This window comes from Rousettus aegyptiacus, unplaced genomic scaffold (genome assembly GCF_014176215.1).
Source record: "Rousettus aegyptiacus isolate mRouAeg1 unplaced genomic scaffold, mRouAeg1.p scaffold_m13_p_1, whole genome shotgun sequence".
NCBI lineage: Eukaryota > Metazoa > Chordata > Mammalia > Chiroptera > Pteropodidae > Rousettus > Rousettus aegyptiacus.
The window spans coordinates 159,220,639-159,244,526 of NW_023416284.1; the positions used below are offsets into that span (position 1 = coordinate 159,220,639).

Here is a 23,888-nt window from a genome sequence, read left to right on the forward strand (position 1 = left end):
CTTCCTTCTTTTCTTCTTTCTTTATTCTTTTACTTCTAACACGTCGACTATATGAAAACCTTTAGAAAAAGTACTATTTATTACAGGCAATAATTAATGGTTATTTTAATTGTCAAAAGTATACTCAGGGTGTCCTACCACTGCTACATAAGGAGTAAAAGGGAGATGGCAGTGACTAGAAATTCTTAGCTCAATTGTAGAATATTTCCCTGAGGTCACAATTCTTAGATTGGGTCGAATTCCAAAACATTGCTCAATAATTTCAAACTCTGATTGAAAAACCTCACAAAAATTTGGTCAATTTACTTGTTAAATTTTACACTGGGGGATTAAAAGCCAAAAAAGAAAACGAGGGGGTTAGTTGTAAAGAGAAGGAGGATGTTAGTTGTAATTTGTCTTAGAACCGGCAATATATTATTTAATTTCCTTGCAGTAGAACAGATTCCTGGAATAGATCTCTTTACTCCCTGCATCTCCTTTCTGGAATGTGACCTACCTATCATAATAAAAGTTTCAAAACAAGAGTTACTGCCAAAAATTTATCACTGTGGGAGTCAGATCAGGAGGTACCTGGTACAGGAATCAATAGGTTTTGCACCTGATTCTATCAAAGACCACAAAAGGTCCTATAACTATAAACCTAGTCAAATAATTTCCAGACATTTATTTACATCAACATTTCAAAGGTATAATAAGTTTAACATTTGTTTGTTTGCTGTTAATTCCACAGGAGAAAAATATATATATATAATGTTTGAAAAGCTTTGCTTAAAACACCAGCTTTAAGCTTTGGTGAAAATGCTTCTAAATTTGAGTATTTGATAAGTTTTTGCTTTTAATACAACTCGCATTTAAAAATCCCTGGAACCAACAACAGGATTATTGTTATTTTCTCATTGCAGACCTTTAATTCATGGTGAGCTCTTTGATAGTATTTATCTGATGTCATCTATGCCACATTTTATGCTTTTCCAACAGCCTGTGATAATTTTTAAATTAGAATAACTAGACGTTTATTAACTTTTAAACTATTAACTTAAATGCCACAGCACAATTTTAGTTTTATTTTCCCACTAGTTTCCAGTTTTATGTTTTACTGTCAATATGGATGTTGGTTTCTCAGGAAACCATTTTAAGGGGGATAAAAAAGATTAGCCATTTTCCTAAATTAGAAGCTACTTTTCCAGAAGCTGACTATTTATGGACAAGAATTTTAAAACTTCTCCCCTTTTCCCTCCACACCCTCCACCCCGGTCAGAATTACAATTCACCACCACCACCATCTTAAACAAATGTCTTGCACTGAATTAAAAACTGAGTAGGGAAATTATAATTAGGTTATAATATTTTTAAAATATAAATTTCCTCCAAAACAAGGCAAAAATAAAAACAAGCATGGTACATAAAAGCATAAAGAATCAAATGGTAAATGAAGTTAGGGTAGATAGTAGAAAAAAAATAGTTTCAGTGGTGATTGAGGGGTGCTGCTACAGGAAAAGGATAGTGAATTGTCTAACAAAAGTATCCATGAATCAATTATCTACTCTCAAAGAGAAAAGTTAAGAGAATGCTGAGATAAACTTTTTGACTCTTAAAGTCTTCAAGTAAATAATATGATTTCTTTAATCCATTCTCCTTTGGTTTTGAAGTGGGAAGTAGTAGTGGATTATAAATATTTTACAATATCTTAAAGTTTTCCAATTATATGAAATATCCGAAGGGCCTTTATTTTAAAAAAAGAATTTTCCTTTTTATGGAAATCAAAAAAGAAAATAAGAAAACACACATATTAATATGAAAGTTATAAAAATTATTTGGGCATTTTAATTTAAATATATGTATTAACACTGAGCATTTCATATACACAGAGTTGTAAAATTTGATAACAAGTTTTAATGGTAGACGAATTGACCTTTGAAACATTACAGCTCTTAGAACATTAAAACTTGATAACCTTTTCATTTCGAATAAGTATATTTGACTAAACATGTATAAAAGCCTAAGTGCAGGGAAAACATTTACAACAGACTATATCACCCATGCCTTTGGATTTCAAGCAGAAAGCTCTACTTTTGCACTCCAGACATGCATTTTATTCTAAACCTTTCAAGGTTTGCATAATGCTGATTAATTCACTGGCTAGCAAGAGTATGGCATTGCCCAGAACAGGTGCAGTAGTAAAGACTCAGTGACTTGGATGGTGTTACACACATTCTCTTATTATTCTGATTGGAGACTCTATGCCCACTTCACAGCATTCCAGCAAAAGCAGATGTAAATCAGGCAGCAAGTTTGTCACACTTCACTCGCCTGCTGTAAGCTAGACTGGAAAGTGCTCATATAATGAACTCGTCTTCCAGAATTTCTGTTTATACAGGCTACATCACCATCTCTGGCAAGGGAGGAAAACATCAAGAAAAGACAATGTTTTTCTCAGTATTCATTTAGCAACTGCCAGTTGCTCTTCTCCAAAGCCTAAAGCATATTGACATTGGCACAAAAGGTTCATCTGTCTCTCTTGATGATCCAGCTCTCTAGCAGGCCAGCACAGGCTATTCCAGCTAGCTTGCCACTTCAGTGTTTGCTGGTATGTAGATCTGGGGAAACACCTAGTAATTTCATTCTGGGAAAAATAAAAAAAAGCAACTAAAGAAACCTCCACAGAATAATAAAAAGGAGGTGCTTTCATAGATAAACATATATAGACATGTATGTGTCTATACTCACACATGTACACAGTTACATGTATTCACAGATGTGTGCATGTATTTTCTTTAAAGGAAGGGGTGCAGGAGAGAAGTTCTCAGAAAAATAAAGAAGGGAAAATTGAGATACTGGATGCTCTAAGACTCTAAAATGCCCCATATAATCTTGGACTAAACTCCTAATTTTTATAGGACGGTTGGGAACCTTTCCTGGGCCTCCACAGTCTCCCTGTACTCCTCCCTGACCATATCCAATCCACATACAACACTAATGACATGGACCCTCCAGATGCCAGGTCTTAAGAACAGAAACAAAAGAGAAGGACAATCCCTGGCTAGAATCCCACTGCCACAGACCACCTCTGTTATAGTTTTTAAGTAACAACACATAAAGTTAAATTTTTAAGCTTGTCTATCATTTTAATTTTGAACATTTTTCTTTATTGTAAATAAATGAAATAACTATAAATTATTTCTTGATAAGTACTAACAAAGTCTTAATATTTATTTTGGTCCATGCCTTGAATTTCTGATATATTTCTAAAATAACAGGTATTAAGGAGTAAAAGTACGTAAATGAGAATTATAATCAATTGTCAAAAAAAATTAACTATTTTAAGTTTTTCTACACTTTCTGAAAAGCAACCCACTTATCAGCGGTCCCCAACCTTTTTGACACCAGAGACCAGTGCTCCTATGAGAATCTAATGCCTGATAATCTGAGCTGGAGCTGAGGGGGTGATGCTAGTGCTGGGGAGAGGCTGCAAATACAGATGAAGCTTCGCTCACTCACCAGCCCCTCACCTCCTGCTGTGTGACCTGGTTCCTAATAGGCCACGGACTGGTACAGGTCACCTGTACACAGCCGAGGGATTGGAGATTCCTGCATTTATGGATTGAAAACTTATGATTTGAGAATAAGGTTTCAAATCCACTTAGCTAGCTGTATGACCTTGGAAAGTGACTTCACATCTCTAAATTCTATTTCTCTCATCTGTAAAATAGGTTAAAAACAATACCTACTACACAGAATTCTTGAATGTATTAAATTAAGTAAACACCTCCTAATTGTACCTTGCACATGGCAAGGATTCAAGAAATGTGACAAGTATATATATAGAGAGGTTAGAACAGAGATACACAAACATTAAAAGAATAAAAAAAAAAACAACAACAAAGGCCCAATATATTCTCAGCCTTCTATAATTATCTACTCAAGTACTTTATATTAGAATTTTAATAGAATTTGCTTACTAGAATTGGAAGTGAATGTTTTAAAAGGCTGTATCTGTTTGTTATATTAATAAACGGGAAAATACAAGAGAACAGGTCCAACATACCATCTTTTCCTTGGTATTTGTTTTCATTTGTTCTGACTGACTGTGATTCAGTGCCATCTGGTGCCTAAAGATAGAAAATGGGCCATTTAGTCATCTCCAACTCACAACCAGAAAAATGGTATTGCAAATAATTCCATTACTAACCTTTAAAGTATAAGAAATGTATTCAGAATTATAACAATCACAGAAAAAAGTACTATGGTTATAATCAACAAATATTTGATTACCCATGAATTATTAAGACACAATACTAAGTCCTATGGGGAAAATGAAAAACATCGAGAGTATCCCTGCCATCGAGAACAACACTAGTTGAGAGGAAAAGACAAACATATCAAAAAAGCTAGTAATAGCCTTGAATATATGAGTGGATGTGGTCTATCTGTACAACAGAATATTGTTTGAAACAAAGAAGAAATGAAGTACTTATACATGCTATAACATGGATGAACCGTGAAAACATACTAACAGAAAGGAACCAATCACAAAGGCTGCATATTGAATACTTCTGCTCCTATATACTGTCCAGAATAGGCAAATCGTAAATACAAAGCAGATTAGTGGTTACCTAAAGGTAAGGATGGAAATATGGTGAATGACTGATAATGGGTATGAGCTTTATTTTGGAGATGATGAAAATATGTTAAAATTGATTGTGGTGATGGTTGCAAATGTGTGAATACATTAAAAAGCAGTGAATGGTAGACTTTAAATGTGTGAATTAGATAGTATGCAAATTATATCTCAATAATGCTATTATAAAACAAAATTACCAGTTGACATGTAGGTAATAGAATAGAAATCTTCAAATTAAAAAAAAAAACTAATAACAAATGTGAAATAAATTAAAAATAAATTATCAAACAGGTAATAAGAGCACCAATACGCAAAGGAACTCCTTTTTCAAGGGTTTGGGGCAATGACATATAAGAAATGTCATCCTCCAAGGGGTTTGTGCACATTGTAAAACATGCTGATGCCAGAAAGTGTGGCTCAGCAGTAGAGTACTACCTCCTTCCTAAGTCAGGCTTGAGAAAGAAATCGGTAATCAGGAAGAGGAGTCTAGATCAATCACACACAGATGTCTATTTAGATGAACTATTTTAAAAATAATCATCCTATTGGATTTTCATCTCTACACTAAAGAAGGTGGGCTTTCTAGTTACCTTCACCATAGATTTTACCTCAAGCTGTGAACCAAGAAGCACTCCTCCCTCCACCTGAAGTCTAGGTAGAATCCAGAAAAAACACTGGGGCAGGTACATAGAGACTGTTAGTGTACCACGCAGAGACTGAAAATACCTGGGAGAGTGTATGGTGACTACCAAATCACAGAAGTGGTACGGGGGTCATGGCACTACTTCAGTCCCCCTCTGTATTGAGCAATACAACCCTTCTTCCTTTGCCCACGAGCCCATCATTGACACAATGAATACAGTGAGCGATTCTAATCTTACATGTGAACATATATTTTGGAATATGTGGTCAGAATTGTTTGCCTTAGCAATTGAAGATGACAGTGCAGATGGTATTCATTTCTGTATTATATTTCCTAGTGTCAGCAAGGACTTCATAAGGAAGCATTTAAAATAAAAGAGCTGAATATGTACTTATTTGAGAACAGAACTATAAGTGAAGATGGCTAGCCCATGTTTGCTTGAAGAATAGAGGATATAGTTCTAATGAGTGGCAGTGTTTCAATTAAAGGCATGCAGTGTAAGCAAATTAACATTATTTTAATTTACTTGTGCTATTTCTCCTTTAATGTCTTCATCAGATGATGCATCCAACAATTGCCTTGGACTCAAATGATATGGTTTAGGCATTACCAAGAATTTACTGAAAAAGGTTGTTTCTAGTGCCTCGTAGCAACCTCCTCATGAAAACTGGAGTGAATCCTAGGATATGTATTTTGCTTAGGCTCAGCTCTCTGCACTCCCACCCCACTTTTTACTTCCTCTTACCTGCCTTAGAAAGGGCGCTTTCATTGGGAAGGACATGTCGTAATCCTATATTTCCTTACCATTCATTTTTCCCAGCTGGAAACCAACTCCAGTGGATGTCTCAGAAATCACTGCCAATGCTTAACTACGTCACAGCAGCAAGATCTCTTGCTGCCTGGAACAACCCAGTGACCCCAAAATTATACATTAGACTGGATTTGATTCACAATTGAGCATGCAAATGGAGTTTAAATCTATACCTATAAAGGATTTCTTATAAGAATGGAATGTTTACAAAAAGCAAAATCCCTTTATATGACAGAAAGATATCTTAAACATGAATCTTCTCGTTCCCTTATTTCTTTTAGAGTCATAACAATTTCGTTGTTTTGTATTTATAGTGTAAATAGAATCTCGTGCTAGGATTAGTTAATATCGGAATTATGGAAACCCAAATATAATAAGATGCATAGTGGTTAAAAACACATACTCGAGTCAAACAAATTTGGGCTTACTATCTATGGGACACTGAGCAAGTTACTTGTTTATGAGTCTCAGCCATAGAATGGAAATGGCGATACCTCACTTACAAGACATGTAAATGAAATAGGGCAAGGAGAATGGTTACCAAAGTTAAGTGCTCACTAGTGGTGGCAGCAATTATTGGTGTTATTATTACCCTTGCAATCATTGTTCAATATCCCTTTTGTTTACTCTCATTCTAACCACCCCACTAGGTTTTTCAGGCTAGAGCTATTCAGTGTCACCTGAGCATAAGCCAAAATGTAAATCAACTTTAACCCTAAGAACACCATTTAGTTCAGCTGATTTTTTTGGTAGTAAGACTTTCCTGATGAAGGAATAAATTATATTAATTTACATTTTGTGCAAGCTCCTTATGTTCTCGTGGATGAATAGTAAATAGCCTACCAACTGGCTGTTTTGGGCTGTTTTGAGTATTACTGTTCTGGACAATATGTCTCTTACCATGCCTTCTTTGACATTTTTTTTTCATTCATCAGTCCCAGAGTCTCCACCAGACTCCAACAATAATGAATACATTAATAAAATTAATAAATTATCCACTAATAAATTAATCACCTTAAAAAAATATTTATTCAAATCTTCTATGTGCTAGGCACCATGCTAAGTGCTAGACACAAAAGGGAAGTTATCTCATGTTTCTGGGTTCCTGCTTTGTAATTCGGCTGCAATTAGCTCCTTCACATTCCACTTCCAATCATCCCCCAATGTGTCTAGGAAAAAAGCAAATATTCCTACAAGAGTTAATAGATAAGGAAGAATCTCCTACCTTTACTGTTCTGTAAGTAACAATTGGCAATCACATTGTTTGGAGGATCGGAGCCACTCCTAAGATTCCAAAGTCACCTAACACAAGCCTGCACAGAGCTTTAGTGCCTGCGTATAATAAATGCTCATTACGTTTCTAATTATCTGAATTGGATTGGTCTAGTTGATTCTAAGCAATTATTCCTTCGCTTTAACATCAAAAAAAGGGAACCTACTTTTTCTTTTGACTCCCTCTGTTGAGCAAATATGTCTCTGACGTCAGGAATCTGGTATTGTTTGTTTTTTTTCCTTAAGGTCTGGGAGACCGTCTCTACCCGTTTCTGAACAGCTGCTGCTTGGGTCCGGGTCAGTGTTGATAAAAACACCATGCTTTCTTGGGGATCTTCAGCAGACTCTCCAAAGAGATTAGACAAACCAGCCTCCTTAAGCCATTCTTCTTCCAATTCACCTTCTGAGACGGTAGAGAAAAATGGTATTTAAATAAAAAATGAGAACTTTCACATCTTTAAGCTTTTAAAAAACTCTTGCTGAAACTCTTCTATTGCAACCAAACCACAGTGCTAAGAATCATTATATGAAAGTTGGACAACTGCCATAAACTCCAGCCACAAAGATATCAAATTTTAGATCTATTTCATATATACACAATTAAAATTTTTAAATGACTTCACATGTAATTAACCTCTATAACTTCTCTGCAGATTAACTATAGAAAGCTAATACTGTTCCCTTTCCATGAGCAAGAAATGAAAATATAACTTATTTCCATTAAGTTACAGAAGGAAGTCAATGCTGGGGATATCTGTTAAAGTCCTGTTTCTTGGCTTAAATTCAGCACTACCCCAAAGTCCAACACTATTTGATGAAAAAATTTGTTTTCTCTGTTCACTGTAGCTGACAGGAAGTATGGCAAAGAAGTAAAGAGCATCTGGACATCAGGAACTAATCAATTTCAAATTAATTTTTTTAATACCTCTACTCAGCACATCAGACTTATGTTTTTCACAAATTAAAAACAACAACAACAACAACACTATTTTCAGCAAAAAAATAATTTACTTTAGGCAACCAAATACATAACTGGATCGATTCAAAACACTAAAAGCAGGATGAAAACAGTAAAGCAAATATTATGTGAGATCTTAATAAAAATTATAGAAAAACAGAAAGCTAGCTAGAAAAGATTCACTCCAAGCACCAGGATTATAAAGGAAAGTGAAAGACCAGCTACTTGGGGCACAAAAGACTGGTATCAATACATCATTTCTGAGCCCTGATATCATGTCACTTTGGATAAGTTGCTTAACCTCCAGCTAACTCTGTTTTCTCATCTGTAACCTAGAGCACAGCTATCCTGGGTGACTCATAGCCAAATGCGAGCATGTTATATGGGAAGGGCTTTGCAGGGCTCTAATACAGCTCATATCACATGGTGTAGTACTGACTGGTTTGCCTGTCTATCCTTCTATAATATATAAACTCCTTGAGGGTAGAAGTCAAGTATTAATAACCTTGGCTTCAAGAAAATAATATAGTGCCAGACATTCTGCATGCCAGGCAACAAAAATGTTTACTACTAACATAAAAAGTCAGCCATTATTATTAATAACGTTAGGGCAAAACTCGGTAGAGGGGTACAAAAACAAATTTCTGGAAAAAAAAGCTGATATTGCTATGGTAAGGAAAGCAAACAATGTAATATAAAATCATTTTATCCATTAAAGAGTAGAGGTAAAACTCAATTTAAAGTCAAAGAAAAGGCATAAATATGTAAAAACATTCTCAATTCTTCTTGATAATCACATAATAAAAATCAGTGAATTCATTTTAATTATATTAAATTATTTAGTTTAAATATATTTACATGTTTCTTTCAGAATATCAAGTATAGTAGTGAAGACTATGGGAAATATGGCTGCAAAGAGACTTGAGAGAAATTATGGACCAAATACAAGAAAGAAGCAAATATGGAGGCCAAAAAGGCTAATGCCATCGATACTTCCCAAATCTATACCTTTAGGTTAACTGGCTAAGCCTTTGGCATTGCATCCAATCTGGAGTGTTATATTTTGAAAGATAAGATGCCCAGTACTGGGCTATGTCAGAAAACCATCCACTAGGATTGGTTTATGAGTATCTATTTTCCTTCTAGAAAAGAAGTGGTGAAGAACAAGATATCTTCAAACATTCGAAAGTCTATCATGTAAAAAACAGAACAGACTCGTTCTATTCTTCCAAAAAGCAATACTGCGGCACATGAGTCAATGGTAGAGTATAGCAGATTGTAAATCGATAAGCTCCAGAACATTGAAAGAACTCAAGCTGACCAACCAATGGAAAACCAGTGTGCTTTCCATCAGCATCTACACACACCAGAAGCCATATAGAATCATCTGGCTGGGATACCATAGAAGGAATTCAAAAGGAGGTTAGATGATTTCGAAGATCAAATCTAACTCTAAAATTTTATGATACAGTAAGCTTAGCCAACAAGATTGTAGCCATATAAGTCTAAAGGAATGTACTCACGCCACTTGTATTTGGCAGCTGCATCCATAAATCTGCCACAAACAGTAATTTTCAAGTTGAGAGCCAACTAAGCATTATCTTTTTTGTCCCATCTCTAATTTTTTATTGTTGTTGTTGTTTTCCTCTTCCTTTCCATGTATTCATCCCCCATAAATACATATACAATCAAAGAAGTTTTATTATTTAGTTATTACCATCAGGCTCTTTCACAACCACCACCTCTTGATCTTCTTGTCTGTTCTCACTAGATTTCTTGATATTTTCTAGTTCAGCCCAGTAGTCCTCCATAGATAGTTCATCCACAGAATCCTGGGAACTTGATCGATCAAACGGAGGCTTTTCCTTAACTTTGGTGGTTTCTTGGTTCAGAGCGTACTGGCCATATCTGCGACTATACAGTCAAAAGAAAAAATGGTTCATTTTAGTACATGAGGAAGTAGTACAATTTCTAAAATAACATAGCACTGAGCTAGAGAATTTGGAAACTCCTTAACTTCTCCTTAATAAAACCAAAGCTATACATATTTTGAAACTATTTACCTTGAGATGCTACTGATTATGTTTGTAGAATCAACAGTTTCACTTTTTTTTTAAAAAAAAAAAGTATAGCCAAGAACAAATAGCAATGTGAGAAATCATTTTTCCATTTCTATTTCACTTAAATTATTTTGACTTCTTTTAACCTAAAATTTTATTCTTAGAAAACAATAGGTTAAATCTTGATTACAAGCTATTAGTTAATTACATTAAGACTAAACTTTACACAATATGTCATATTTATCATTTATATCTGTAAACCAAACTCAGTCAACCCTTGTATAGCAAATATATGCAATCAATGAATGAAGTACTTTTTGAATTTCCATTTTATTTTTGGAACTAAAACAAATAAAAGAATGATATATTAATTTGACTGTTATCTCTACTACAAAAAGCAAGTTTTAATCTTATAAATGTACCCATTACTTATGTGTATTTTTTAAACAGTGAAACTTCACTTATTGGTGATTCTAAATAAATAGCTAGGAATTACTTCTTAAACAATTATTTCAAATATTATCTATGAAGAAAAGGATAAACTGAATAAAGGTATTTTTATGCTTTCATGTCAACCATATTTTTTCTTTGTAAGTCACATGTTACCTGCTAAAATTGAATTGAAGGACCTTAAAATAAAAATATTAAATTCTTGTTTTGTATTGCTTATGTCAAGATGGGAGAAACTCTAATTACTTAAAAGAGGAAAATGATCGATTATGGTACTTCCTCTTTATATTCATTTTTTAAAAAATATAATTTGAATAGAGACAATAATTGATGAACCAGTGTTTTGTTATTCTAATTTCAAATTCTTTTATCTCCCAAGATGTTAGGGCATAATGCTTTGCTAGACTGGTTTTACTTACTGTACATATAGAAAATAAAAAGAAATGCAATAAAACAAAATTCTTTAATAGCATGCAACTATCACATTTAAACTGTCCTTTGCTATAGTTATTTAAAATTATCAGATTTAATACTACATAAGAAAGAAGGTCACTAAACTAGTTAAAGCTACCCAATAGTTCAATTTCAATTGGTTTCTTAGAAAAATTTAAAGAACCTAATTGCCTATTGCTACAAATAAATGCAATGTAACTAACCAATGAACTGTAATATGCTAATAGGCCATTTTATTCCTTTAAAAATGGTTTCTCTGCCTTGATTACTCATTTTATTAATGTTGGTTGCATTAATGAATGAAAAATTGCTATAGTCTCTCCTCAGAAGCAAGCAGAGGGTGGTGAGGGGTGAGTGTTAGGGCCAGGACCAGCTGGAGGAAGTCTAGACATGTTTGTGGGAATCTCTTTCCTCCTGTCTCCATTGTCTATTGTTTGCTTCTCCTATTCTCCCCTATCCCTTAATTCAAGGGGCACTTCCTTCCTCCCTGCCCCAACCGTCTTTGTTTACATCCCTTTATCCCTGCCTGGTCCATTTGTCTTACCCAAGTGGCCGTGATAAAGTCAGTGTTCTCCTCATTTGAGAGTTTATACTCTTGCTTCTTAAAATGTGAATAAGAAAGTTATCTCTCTTTAACGCGCGCGCGCACACACACACACACACACACACACTTTTTTTTCCCCCTGTGATCAGCAGTTCAACTTCTGTATGGGTCCTATTCCTAATTCTGCTTTACCAGGATACCTAAAGGCAATTACAGAATGTCTGCCAGATTTATTTTTGGTTTATTTCATACCAAATACATAGAGGACCTATCCTTGTTTTTGTTTGATCTCTCGTGATAATGTAAGATTGTCTTCCTTATTCCTACCTTCTCTTCTACAACCCTTAGCCCTATGGGAGGCCACAATAAGTACTGCAGAATGTGTAGAGTATAACAACTAATGTCAAATAATTTGGTTTATCTGCTTACAGGAAGGAGGTGCAGTTGAACTTAAAGTACATTAAGCCGTTTGCTCCTGAAGGAATGTGTTTATTCTGGCAAGAATTTTCTAGTAAATTTCCATGAAGATACTATGTGCAGAAAAATGCCAGGGCATGCATTGAGCAACAGCATGATTACGTAAGCATACCTTCTATATCAAGTCCTGCTTTCAGAACATACACAAAGCAAAAATCTAATCTCTTAGCTGATGAATCCACTCAATATTTGTACTTTAATAAGATTCAAAAGCTGAACAGGTTTGCTGTGATAACCTTGAAGAAGATACTGAGTGAATTTTTTTATCATTGGTAAATGTTGCAAAAAAAATATTTTCTCTTTCAAATATCACAGGATGGGGAGTGGGGAGGTGGCAACCAGTCAGAGACTATCCACCTTAGTCAGCCAGCCATATATTTTGTATTTTCTCTGAAAAAATAATTGAACATTCTTTAATTGTAATTTACAATAATAAATATGGCATAGCACTTCTTTTCTTCTTATAATAAACTCTACTTTTAAACTCCAGACAGGTAAATGGCTAAAAATCTGGTGCTTCTTGAAAATGCCCTGGTAAGAGGCCAGTTAACTAGTTTCCTCTTCTGCATTTAGGAGTATGTTATACGATACCACGTTCATTCTGCAAATTGAGTTCAAGAACCTAACGCAACATCTGCTACAGATAATGAAGTGCAGAGCAGAAATATTTTATGTTTCCAAAAGATCCAAGTCAACACATGGTGCCGAAATTGAAGAAACAGTTTGTAGCGCAGGCAACTACTAATTACCCCCAACCTGACTGACGGGCAAACGACTGTTCTACATTCTTTCTTCCTCACTTCTTCTCCGGAATCCTCTGTGCTAATCATTCCAGGACCACTGTGCAAACACGCTTTCATTTCTCACCTTTAACAGCCATGATGACGGAACTAGACACTGTCCTCTGAAAGGAGTTGCTTTCTAGCTGGCTGCACAAGTCGTGCTTTTGTGCAACTGGCACGCCAACGCATCGCAGTATTATCGCTGCCTTTTTCTCAAGGACACTAACGTCACCAGCAATACGATCTTCACAGGCCCTCATGGGCCTTCATGAAATGTTCTTTCTTTTTCGTCTTGCCAACATGTTCTCATCCTGTGTTTATAAAAAGTGAAGCTTTGCTTCTCTATACTTCCCCAGGATATATTTTATTCTATTTTTTTTTCTGTGACCTTTTTTTGCCTGATTAGTGAATTGCAAATGAACTGATATTATTCAGGGGATTAGTAATGCCTATTTATTTTGTCATACAGAATATTAAACCAGTCTGACATAATTTGCTCTTCATAAGGAGGTGGAGGTTGCCATGCATTATATCGTAGTCTACCAGAAGAAAACAGGCTGATTGATGAACCATCCTTAGTGCCAATACACTCATGAAATGACATGGAAACATATGGGACTGACGGTCCTAAGTACCAAATGATTCTAGCTCTACTAAACTATCTCTGTGACTTTGAAAAATCACTTAACTTCTCTAATCCTAACTTTTTCTACCTATAAAATGGGAAGAATATCAATGTCTTGACTGTTTTGTTTGTTATCAAGTGAGGATTCCACCTGAAGTGCGTCATATATAATCTCGAAGAGGGCACTCAAGTCCGTATCATTGCTAACATCTGTATAACTGCTAACTGTACATAACTGCCCCTCCCATTCCTTAATAAGGCCACCTTTGCCCTCTTCCAAGGTTCTTCTAGGACAGTTGTTCTTAAACCTTCTGGTCTCAGGACTACTTTACACACTTAAAACTTTCAAGTACCCCCAAAGAGCTTTAGCTTATATAGGTTATATCTATCGATATATATATTATTAGATATTAAAATAGAAAAAAAAATAAATACCAGTTTGATACTAAACATCTTAACCTGAATAACATTTTTGAAAGAAAACCTATATTTTCCATATCAAAAAGATATCTAGTGAGATGAGCAGCATTGTTTCACATTTTTGAAACTGTCTTTAATGTCTGGTTTAATAGAAGACATCTGGATTCTCACATCTGCTTCTGCATTCAATCTTTGGCGATATTGCATGTCATGTAATCTCTGGAAAACTCCACTATATTCTCATGAGAGAGTGAGAGTGAAAAAGGCCAATAATGTCTTGGTATTATTATTAAAATAGTTTTGATCTCCTGGACCCCTAAAAGGGTCTTGAGACCCCTAGGTGTTCCTGTACTACACTTTAAAACTGCTGCTCTAGGATTTCTCAGAAACAACACCTAATGGATCTCAAAAAGCACTTTCTGATTCTGTGGGCAATGCTCCAGAAAGTCTTACTGAAAGAAACAGACATGCTTTCCTAGTGACACTTGACCTACTTCTTTGTTTATTTTAGTTTAGTTTTATACCCTTTCATCAAAACTGGGACTTATTCCAATGGTATATCCATATTTAATTTATACTACAATGAGAAAGAATAAAAATGTCATTTAAAAACCCTTGCCTTTCCAACGTCTTTTATCATTTGCTTTTATCCATCCTGTATGAGGAGCAGTTCTTTCTAAACTTCCCCTTTCAGCCAGTGTATTTGAAAATGTGTATTTTCCTTAATACTCCTTTGTCATCCATACTTCTTCCTACAGCCATCTTAAGGCAGATTTATTTGGAACTAGGACATTTCTTTGAATTCATATTTAACTATCTGGTCCAATCTCTACATACCTCCCCTATCAAGAGTCCTCTTGCTACACTTTGATCCAGTCTGTCTCCCGGTTCTGCCTCACTCAGAGGCCAGAGGCATTTATATGGCCCAAAATATGCTTCTGTGATGCTAGGACTTGGTTTTGTTTGGTTTCCTTCAAGATCCTTTTTAAAAAAGCTACACTTTCATGCCTCTTATCCCAGATTTATTTTCAATGCAGGAAAAGAAGTGACTGGGTTGGGAGATATAAGACCAACAAAATAATATTTGTTTTGTTTTGTTCTGCTTTTAATGGGCAAAAGGTTCTTACTCAGATCATGATTTATCATCAACCATAATTACCAAGTATATTTTAGATAAAGCCACATTTATTGATGTGTATACTTTAGAATGATATTGGACCCTAGAGATTTAAACATACCCCATCATTTTGTAGGTGAGGTAATAAGGCCCAGGGTTAAATTTTCCCCAGTCACCCAGCAAAGTAATGGCAGAATCAAGATTAGTGTCCTCATTTCTTCTTCAGTGGTCATTTTATTATACCAAGTAGACGAGAAAGGGTAGAATTTAATTTTTTTTGCATCAAATGCTCCAATCTTTCTGTTTGTACTGCACAGAGCAAAAACCAAAGTGATCCTGTTGACAGCCTATAATTAATGTTTTTAAACGACCATTACATATCATTATACTTATCTAGAGAAAAATACACTTAAAAATCATACCATACCTCTTTAAAATGCATAGAATGCTTTTCCAATGCATTTTCTAAAATATGGTTTGTACTGGCGCATAACCTCAAATGTACCAGTATTTTTTTAAACTTTGTTTTGAAGATATTTAAAATTTTAAAATGTCTTAAAACTTCACTCCACTTATCTACATTTTAACTCTTTGTTGAAAACACCAACATGTATTTCTCACGTGTAGATTTTCCCCTTTCATTTTTCAGGGATATTAAAGAAGTAATCACTGCCATCACAAGATGGTGCAGCTATTAATACTCTGTAATGGCCCTGTCCATCAGAATACACTGAATTTGAATGACTATGAGGAGCTGCAGCATATGAATGACCCAAGTCATTTTTCTCCCTTGGAAGTGAATGCCTACTATTGTTTAGCTGAAAGCAGTAATTACTAGAAGTGGCTCTGACAACCAGGAGAAAAGAGCACTGACAACGCCTGAAGGCAGTAAGAAGTTGATTAGAAAGCAATACCACACTGGCCTCTCTCCACTCCCTTCAGAAACCAGAGAAAGAATTTCTCTCATCTCTTCTATCCCACCGAATTGCTAGTTTTAAAAATATATTAATTTTCACATTTCAAGTAAACTTACTTTTACTTTTTGCATATATGGTTCCCCTTTCATTTGATTTACCAATAAAATTTACCCATTATTCCTTTCGGCTTTCTTTTTCTTTAAAAATACAACTCATTTCATGTCTATATAGCATTTGGTAGGCATTCAAAGTGTCCATCCAATTCTGAGCAAAACCATGAGCAAATGAACCGACTATCAACTTAAAAACATAACATTGCCTAAGCAAAACTGAGAGGAGATGCCCATTAGTGATACTGTTGTGAGACAGCTTTGAAAACCTGGTATTATCACTTTTATGGGAAACTATGGCAAAACCAATTTATATGCGAACGTCACTAAAAAAAATAGGGATATATGCAAGTGATCACCACCCAAGTCTAGGAGCAAGAAAGTAGGCACATGACAAAAAGGCGCGTGGGAGAGTCAGGAGGCAGCCAAGGCAAGTTAGAAAAACTCCCTTCCCTTTTAGGTTTAGACGGAGGCTACATAAAGGGGAAATTATGGGCTGTCACTGGCCACCAGACATTTTAGAGCTCTAGTTGTAGGTAGAAGTAAGATCCTCTTTGTTCGTGAGATCTCCTTTGTTCGTGAGATCCCCAAAGCTCTCTCAGAAGGCAGTTTTTCCTCCTTAAAGAGGCAACAGGTCACCAAAATGAGCCAGGGGGTCTTAACCTGAAAGTCATTTTCCAAGACAAAGGTGAAGGGATTTGCAGCGGGGCTTATGTATAAAATATCAAGATCTTGGAATATTGGTTCAAAGAAGACCAAATTGAGTTTACGTATGCATTTCATTCCAGTATCTGTCACCATAACTTGTATCCACTTGACACCTTGTACCTGCAAGTTAATCTCCAAAACTCTTTTCTTTTCTTGTTCTGGTTAGCGGTAGAGCCATCTGGAGATTAAACACCAGCAACTACTTTGCACCCTGAGCTTGGGAACGCCAGGTGGATCTGTTTTCCAGCTGTCATTATTCAATTTCACATCTTGGTAACTTTCTCCATGGGGGTTGGAATAAAGAAAGACATTTCTTCCCTTTTCAGCCTCCCCACAGCCCTTACCACATCCTGTATTGTGATACTCACACTTGTCTCTCTACCACTAAACTGTGTGTTCCTTGAGGCAAGAAGCTGTAGTTCTTGTTGTTGTCGTTCTGTTTTTTTCACCTGGGTAACCCTGGGTTCAATAAACTGCTTGCCATAGCAGATGCTTATAAATTGTTCAATTATTAATTATTGAAGTATTACTGTCTCTGAAAAAAATTACAAATTACTTTCTAAGGGTTTTTTTTTCTTAATTGTACAAAACTATCAAGGAATAAGACAGGAGCATGAAAAGTAGACAGTAAAGAAATGAGTAATCAGGAAGCCCTAAAAGGTAATTAATAGGTAATTGTTCCATGCCTCTGTAACTCTTGGGTGTTTAATTTAAAAGTAGGTTTTCCGATAAGGGAATATAAAAGAAAGGGCTTATTTCATATCAAACTGTACCTAATATTAAGCATTGGCGTACAGTTTGTTAAGCATATATTCCCTGCTTTCATTCTGTCAACTCTATCTCTAAAACAAATTTTAAAATATTTGTTGGATGCCTATTATATATTGGGCGCCTTATCAGAGATGTCTTTCAAGCAAGTTATTCAAACCTTGTCATGAGATAGATCATAAATGATACCAACACCAGGGATGCGTGGAAGTTTCCAGTTCCTCACTTAACTAGTGGCCCTGACAACTTCCAGCATGGGCTTCTGGGTCATGACCTCTCCTTTAGCATCATTTCTGACACGCTTCGGGCTCCACTGTGGTGCACCATTCCTTCCTCAGTAAGAATTTTGCTTCCTCTCTGACTGCCACTATTACCCACTCACTTCCACCTTGTCCCCTTTTCAAACAATCATTTATACAGATTTAGACCCATAATTTGAGGATACGTCCATAGCCTATCCTGGGACCCCACCATCTCCCCCGCTGTTTCTCACAAGCCTCCTGGGTTTGACTAAAGCCTACTCACTGGTCTGTTATTAAGGCTGTTCTTTCCTGAGATGGAGTCCAGTTTCCTCGCCACAACTGTCTATACCTGGTTCTTATTTCACAACACTTATCTGGCTTCAAACGTAGTAATCAGCACACACAATTTTTGACAACCTTATTTTTATTGCTCTTGACGAATCGAGTCTTTGCCTTTTCTTTCTGAGGAATCCTTCAAGTTCTCAACAAATTTTCAGCAACGAAATGAAGAAAAGGATTCACTAATGAAGACCAAAAGTCTACTCATCTTCTCTGATATTCTTGAACTTGTCATTTATAAGTCTCCTCTCATGCCTTCTATTAGCTTGGAATCTCATCATTACAGTTTATCAATATGCCTTAAACATACATTAACACAAACAGATGTGAAATTCTCTAACATATTAAACTTAATAGTATACTTCATGATCTGGGATCCATAATAGATGTTTAACTGCTGGCCAGGAATTTCATTATGGGTACTGACTGAATACAAGTTAACGGATTACAATGTTCTGATATTCCCCCTCCAGTTCATAAAGTAGGTTGCTATTGATTCATAAGGCCTGCCATCATATAGGTACTGACAAAATACTTGTCAACATAACACAAAACTATGAACATTAATATTTTTTAACTTCATCTTGGAATGGTACCGAATATAATATTGGTTTCACTTATTTCCTTTGGGTAAACCTCTTGCCCTTCCATAAGATTTTTACATACACATTAACATAAACTTTTTTATGCTAATAAAAACATGGACAAAAGGCAAAACTGGATTGAAAAAAACCTTTGATAATAACTGAAGCTAAATAAATGGGCATGTTATGGAAGAGATGTGAACATTATTATTAAACTCTTCTCGGTTCTTTGAGATTATTTATTGAAATAAGGTAGAGAAATCATCTCACTTCTCTGAGGGTTATAGGGGCTTAGCCAGCCAACCAACCTTCCACCAACCAGCAGAAGGAAGGCCATAAACAAACATTGTGAGAAAATATTAAAAGTGAAAGGATATCTGTATTTACATTACACAATAAAAAGGGAAAGGATATTTATACATTATTTCAAAGTAATACTGGTGAATTGTAATAGTAGAACGATTAGAAACAGCAACAACAGTGTGGTAAATACCTGGATAGGAAAAAAGAAGGTTACTGCACGTAGGTGGCAAAGTGTCATTTTATGGATAGCTCCAAATGACCTTCACATACTATAATGCTCTGCCGATAAGCACTGAAGGCCAGGAAGTATTTCGTAAGCCAGGTGCTAAAAGTCAGCTCTACGGAGGAGATGTAGGGGGTGGAGAAATAATTTCCAGCTAATCAAATAACTTAGTCAAGCCTAGAAAGAGTTCATTGATGTTTTCCTCTAAATGTCTTCAGCAAGTCAGTTGCAAAGTAGAATATGTGACTGTTGAAGGATAATTTTTCCCTTTTTAAATGAGATTATCTAAGATTGCTTTTTCTCCTAGTATGTTTCAGAATCTGAGCTGACCCAACAAAAGACAGGTGGGAATGCAAGTAGCCTAAAAGATATATGAAATGTATAAAAGAACATGGGAAACTAAAAGTAATTTCCAATAAAATACTGCTTGGGAGTGAGAACTTTAAGCTTAGCATTTGAAGAAAAAAACAAAACAAAACAAAATAAAAAAAAAAATCCCACTAAAATAAGGGTTTTCAGTAAAAGCCAGAGTTCTGTTTAGAGGAGAGGAACGGGGATCAGAGGGCAATGGGACCTAATATGACCATAAGGGATGGGCAAGGGTTTTATGGAAAAGAATCATGGGAACCAGCAGGCAGTGAGGGGAGGAAATGCAAGGGATAAAGAAAAAAAAATTACTAAGAAAACTAATGCTATTCTTTAGCATTACCACATCTGCTCGCACAGTTAGAGATACATGGAGTTCCAGTAAATGCCACGCATAGGCACATCAGATTCTGGGAAGATTAAATCTCTAAGCTAGAAGTTTATGTAACTGTCCTAGTTTAATTTCTATCCTGGTCATCTTAGCCCTGAGTCTCAGGCTCATCGCTAGCCTATTGTTTACCTGTTGCTCACATGGGACAGCAAAATTCTCATGTAACCAAAGCAATATGGCATTTGGTTTCAAAATGCTGTTCCATGTGGAAACAAACAGGCTGAGAAGTCCACAAGAAATTAATGTCCTTGAGACTTGTCTTCCTAGCCATGGCCAAGGCTGTTGACATTCTATAAAAAACTGATGCTTAATCAACGTTCAGCTCAAGGATATCCCTGGATTCTCTTTTCTACCCAATGTCTACCAACAAAACAATCCAGGTTGATAGTTCTATTTTTTTCCAAAAGGGCACCTGCTGGAATGCCTTCCTGAACTCTGCATTCTGCACTGGCGAAGGCTCTTGGGACCTCCCATCCCCCAGCCAGAGCTGGTACCCATTCCCCTCTACTTGCCAGGAAAGAGAGGTGGAGGAAAGAACTGTTGTCTCAGGAAGCTGACACTGCAGAAGATATTAGCCAATGGGCTACTAAACAGAGAAAAAAGCCTATAGAAACCAGAACAGAGTATGAGCAAGTTCTAAAATGAAAAGGTGAAAGGATTAAGAGGATGTGGCACACCCACAGGGCAGAAAGCAGTATTTGTGAAGTGGATACGAAAGCCATGTTAATCAGTGAGGATGATGGCATCAAAGATGAACCTCCTTTACTATCTTGCAAGGATAAGTCTTCAGAAAGACCTAAGTTATCAGATACTCTACAGGAAAGATCCAAAACTAAGAACTATTTCCTGTTCTTTGTTCTCCTTTTTACTTATTTTTTTTTAAATCAGGTGTTTTAAGAGCCAATTATTGAGTTCCCAACTCATAAAGGACTTTATTTATTTACTGAAGCTGGTCTTATAAAATAAAATGTGTAGCTTTTATAAGAAAATTTTTGAAACTCTAAGCATATGCCAACTGATCTAATACAAGAATGTTAATTTCTTAATCCAATAGTTTTGTGAATAGAAATTTTCACTGAACAACAATCTCTACATTTATCAGTCTTTCATCATCATGGATATTGGTTGGAATTCTGTATTTAACTTTTGTTTTTAAAAATAATTATGGTTATGGTTTACACTGGAATTGGAGTGAAAGTCACTATTTCAATTTTTTGGTAGAGGGAAGCTACAGAGCTTGTGTTCTTTCTTGTTGATAACAGACAGATAACTAAGTCATGATTCATACATGCATTCACCAAATACTAACTCCTCATTAATTGCAAGGTACGATACATATGTTGATGTCCAAAATGCAAAGAAGCACAGGACTTCACCTCTGATCCCGAGAGTCCACATCCTAAGAGAGGAGATAGATAATGTCATGTAGAAAAATAACAACACAGGGCAGCACTGGCTTCACGCTATATGAGTGGTACAGACAGCAGGTGCCGCCATGCTCGCTTCCACTTAAACAAAGGCAAACACAGGTGCCAGAAAGTGTAAAAAATATTTGTAGCATAGCGCAAGGAGGTTAAGAAGGGAGATTCCAGGCTCTTGCTATACCTCATTCTAATTTTATAAAGCTATCCCTAGAGCCGACAATGCCTTCCTGTTATTTGATTCAACTTTACTTCCCTCTAATTCAAGCCCATTTCCTCTAAGCAAATAAAGAATTAATCAGTGTCCTCTTCATATTAACTCCTTTGCTGGGAATAGGTTTAACTCAGTCCCTTTACTATACCTCAAATTGGCCAATGGATATCATTCCTTTACTACTTCCTCCTATATTTTAAAAAGTGGCATCTTAAAAATATACCCTATTAGTACACGTTCTTAATGAATTATGAAGAACTACCTACAGGTAACTGCATACCATCTTTGTTCTCAAAATTTCCCTATGGCCCTTTTCAGATTGGCTCTTGCTCTACAAGTGAACCGTCCAAGTCGATGTTGATTTTAGAAACAAGTACTTATTTAGGCCCATGTGGGTGTTCTTTGGCACAGACTCCAAAGTCAGAAACCTAATCATAAATATTTTTCCTTCCTCACTGAAGAAGTGAGCACTGTTATTGTTTCCCATGGTTCTTTCTTTTTAAAAAAGCTTTTGCTGATCATTTGCATTAATATTATGCTAATAAAAGTAAGGGGATGCTAACTAATTCAGTCTCTTCAGAAGTAACTAAGGACCAGAGAGAGAGAGAGAGAGAATTTACATATTTTCATGATTGGACTGAATTGGCATTTAAATACTTATCACCATTTCTGAAGAAAAATAATAATACATGTTAGACCAGCCTTGGCAGAAGTAATTTCTCCAGTGGAACCATCTAAAACCCAAGTATTTCAAGAGATATTCTGCTTCTAAGCATGAATCTCAGATGACAAGGATGAGCATTCAAACACAGGGTAACCATCTGCATCATAAATACATTTCAGTTCCTCTCTGCAAAAGGAATTCATTTACTGTTGAAGGCCATTCACTTCCACTTCTGAGTGCTTATTCCTCAAAAAGCCTCCAAGTATTGTGAGAACAATGATTAAAAGAGGATCTCTCCATCTGCACTGCATTAGGCTGCAAGACAGCCCCTCCTGCAGAAGTAGCTTTTGCATAATTCATTGTGCCATTTTAAACCCTAATCAGTGAATTGCAATAAGCTATGGAGTGAGTACAGAGGAGGGAAGAGAGACTGACATTTATCGGCTACCTCCTAAGCACTCACCTAACCCTTACTTTGGGCTACTCTCCATGAATCACAGTGGATGTACCCTCACCTTATCTCCAATAGGTTCTTAAGCACTCCTGAAGTGCTGTCATCACTCTTGGGTCATACTAATGTATCAAGAAAGAGTATTCCTGAAGTTATTATCACCAGATAGTGTAGGAAAGAAATTCTACTGGGAGACAGACGAACTTAGGCTGTCTCCAGCTCTACTATTCTTTGTGGGAGCATGACAGATATATTCACCCTACAAAAGGAAGGATAATACCTCAAGCTTCTTTCAGTTCTAAAATTATATAACTCTAATCTGTACACGCTGATTTTTCACCTATAAAGCTTTAATTTAGTCTGCCACTTTGCCTTAGTGTTGCATTTTTTAAAGAGGGAGAAAAAGAAACTAAGGTGGTAGAGAAGGGCCCCTCTACGTCCCTCATCTACCTCTCAACCATACCAGCTTCGCTTTGATTTGTTACCTGGAGGACCTAAGTATACGCTGGAAAAAGATTCTATGACTACAGAAAATTAGAAAAACAACCGCCTTAGGTATCTCAAGTTTAAAAGAAACTTTAAAAGTTATATAATTTGTAAGCTTTAAAAGTTAATTAAGCAGGTTTTAATGATGCTATGCAATGTATACGATTTTGAACCAGCAATAGTAGTGAGAAACTATGTGGGCAGCAGGGTTAAGGACATGGATTGCAAAATTTACAATCAAATTTCTCACTTTCCATTTCTTATTACTCTATAGGACATGATAAGAATAAAAGAATAGAAAAACATTTTGAGTTTTATATTTACAGGTGACTTCAACATATAAATGACATATGGTAAAGTTCCTATTTGATTTCATAGTTCAGTGAGAATCAAAAGTATTGTCTCAAAAGGCACTATAACATGAAGAACTGAATTCAGCTGTAGTATCTTTACATAAATAATTTTATT

The 23,888-nt window shown here is 35.8% G+C and overlaps 1 protein-coding gene across 3 annotated transcripts in view; it reads right to left on the reverse strand.

The window, feature by feature from the left end:
- Window positions 1-23,888, reverse strand: part of ARHGAP18 (Rho GTPase activating protein 18) — a 156,402-nt gene that overhangs the window by 43,805 nt on the left and 88,709 nt on the right. For all 3 annotated transcript variants that reach the window (XM_036217952.1, XM_036217981.1, XM_036218001.1), the window contains exons 2-4: window positions 10,023-10,219; window positions 7,515-7,750; window positions 4,046-4,109 (exon numbers count right to left, since the gene is read on the reverse strand). In XM_036217952.1, the coding sequence (XP_036073845.1) occupies window positions 4,046-4,109; window positions 7,515-7,750; window positions 10,023-10,219 (497 nt within the window). The remainder of the gene's footprint in view (window positions 1-4,045; window positions 4,110-7,514; window positions 7,751-10,022; window positions 10,220-23,888) is intronic.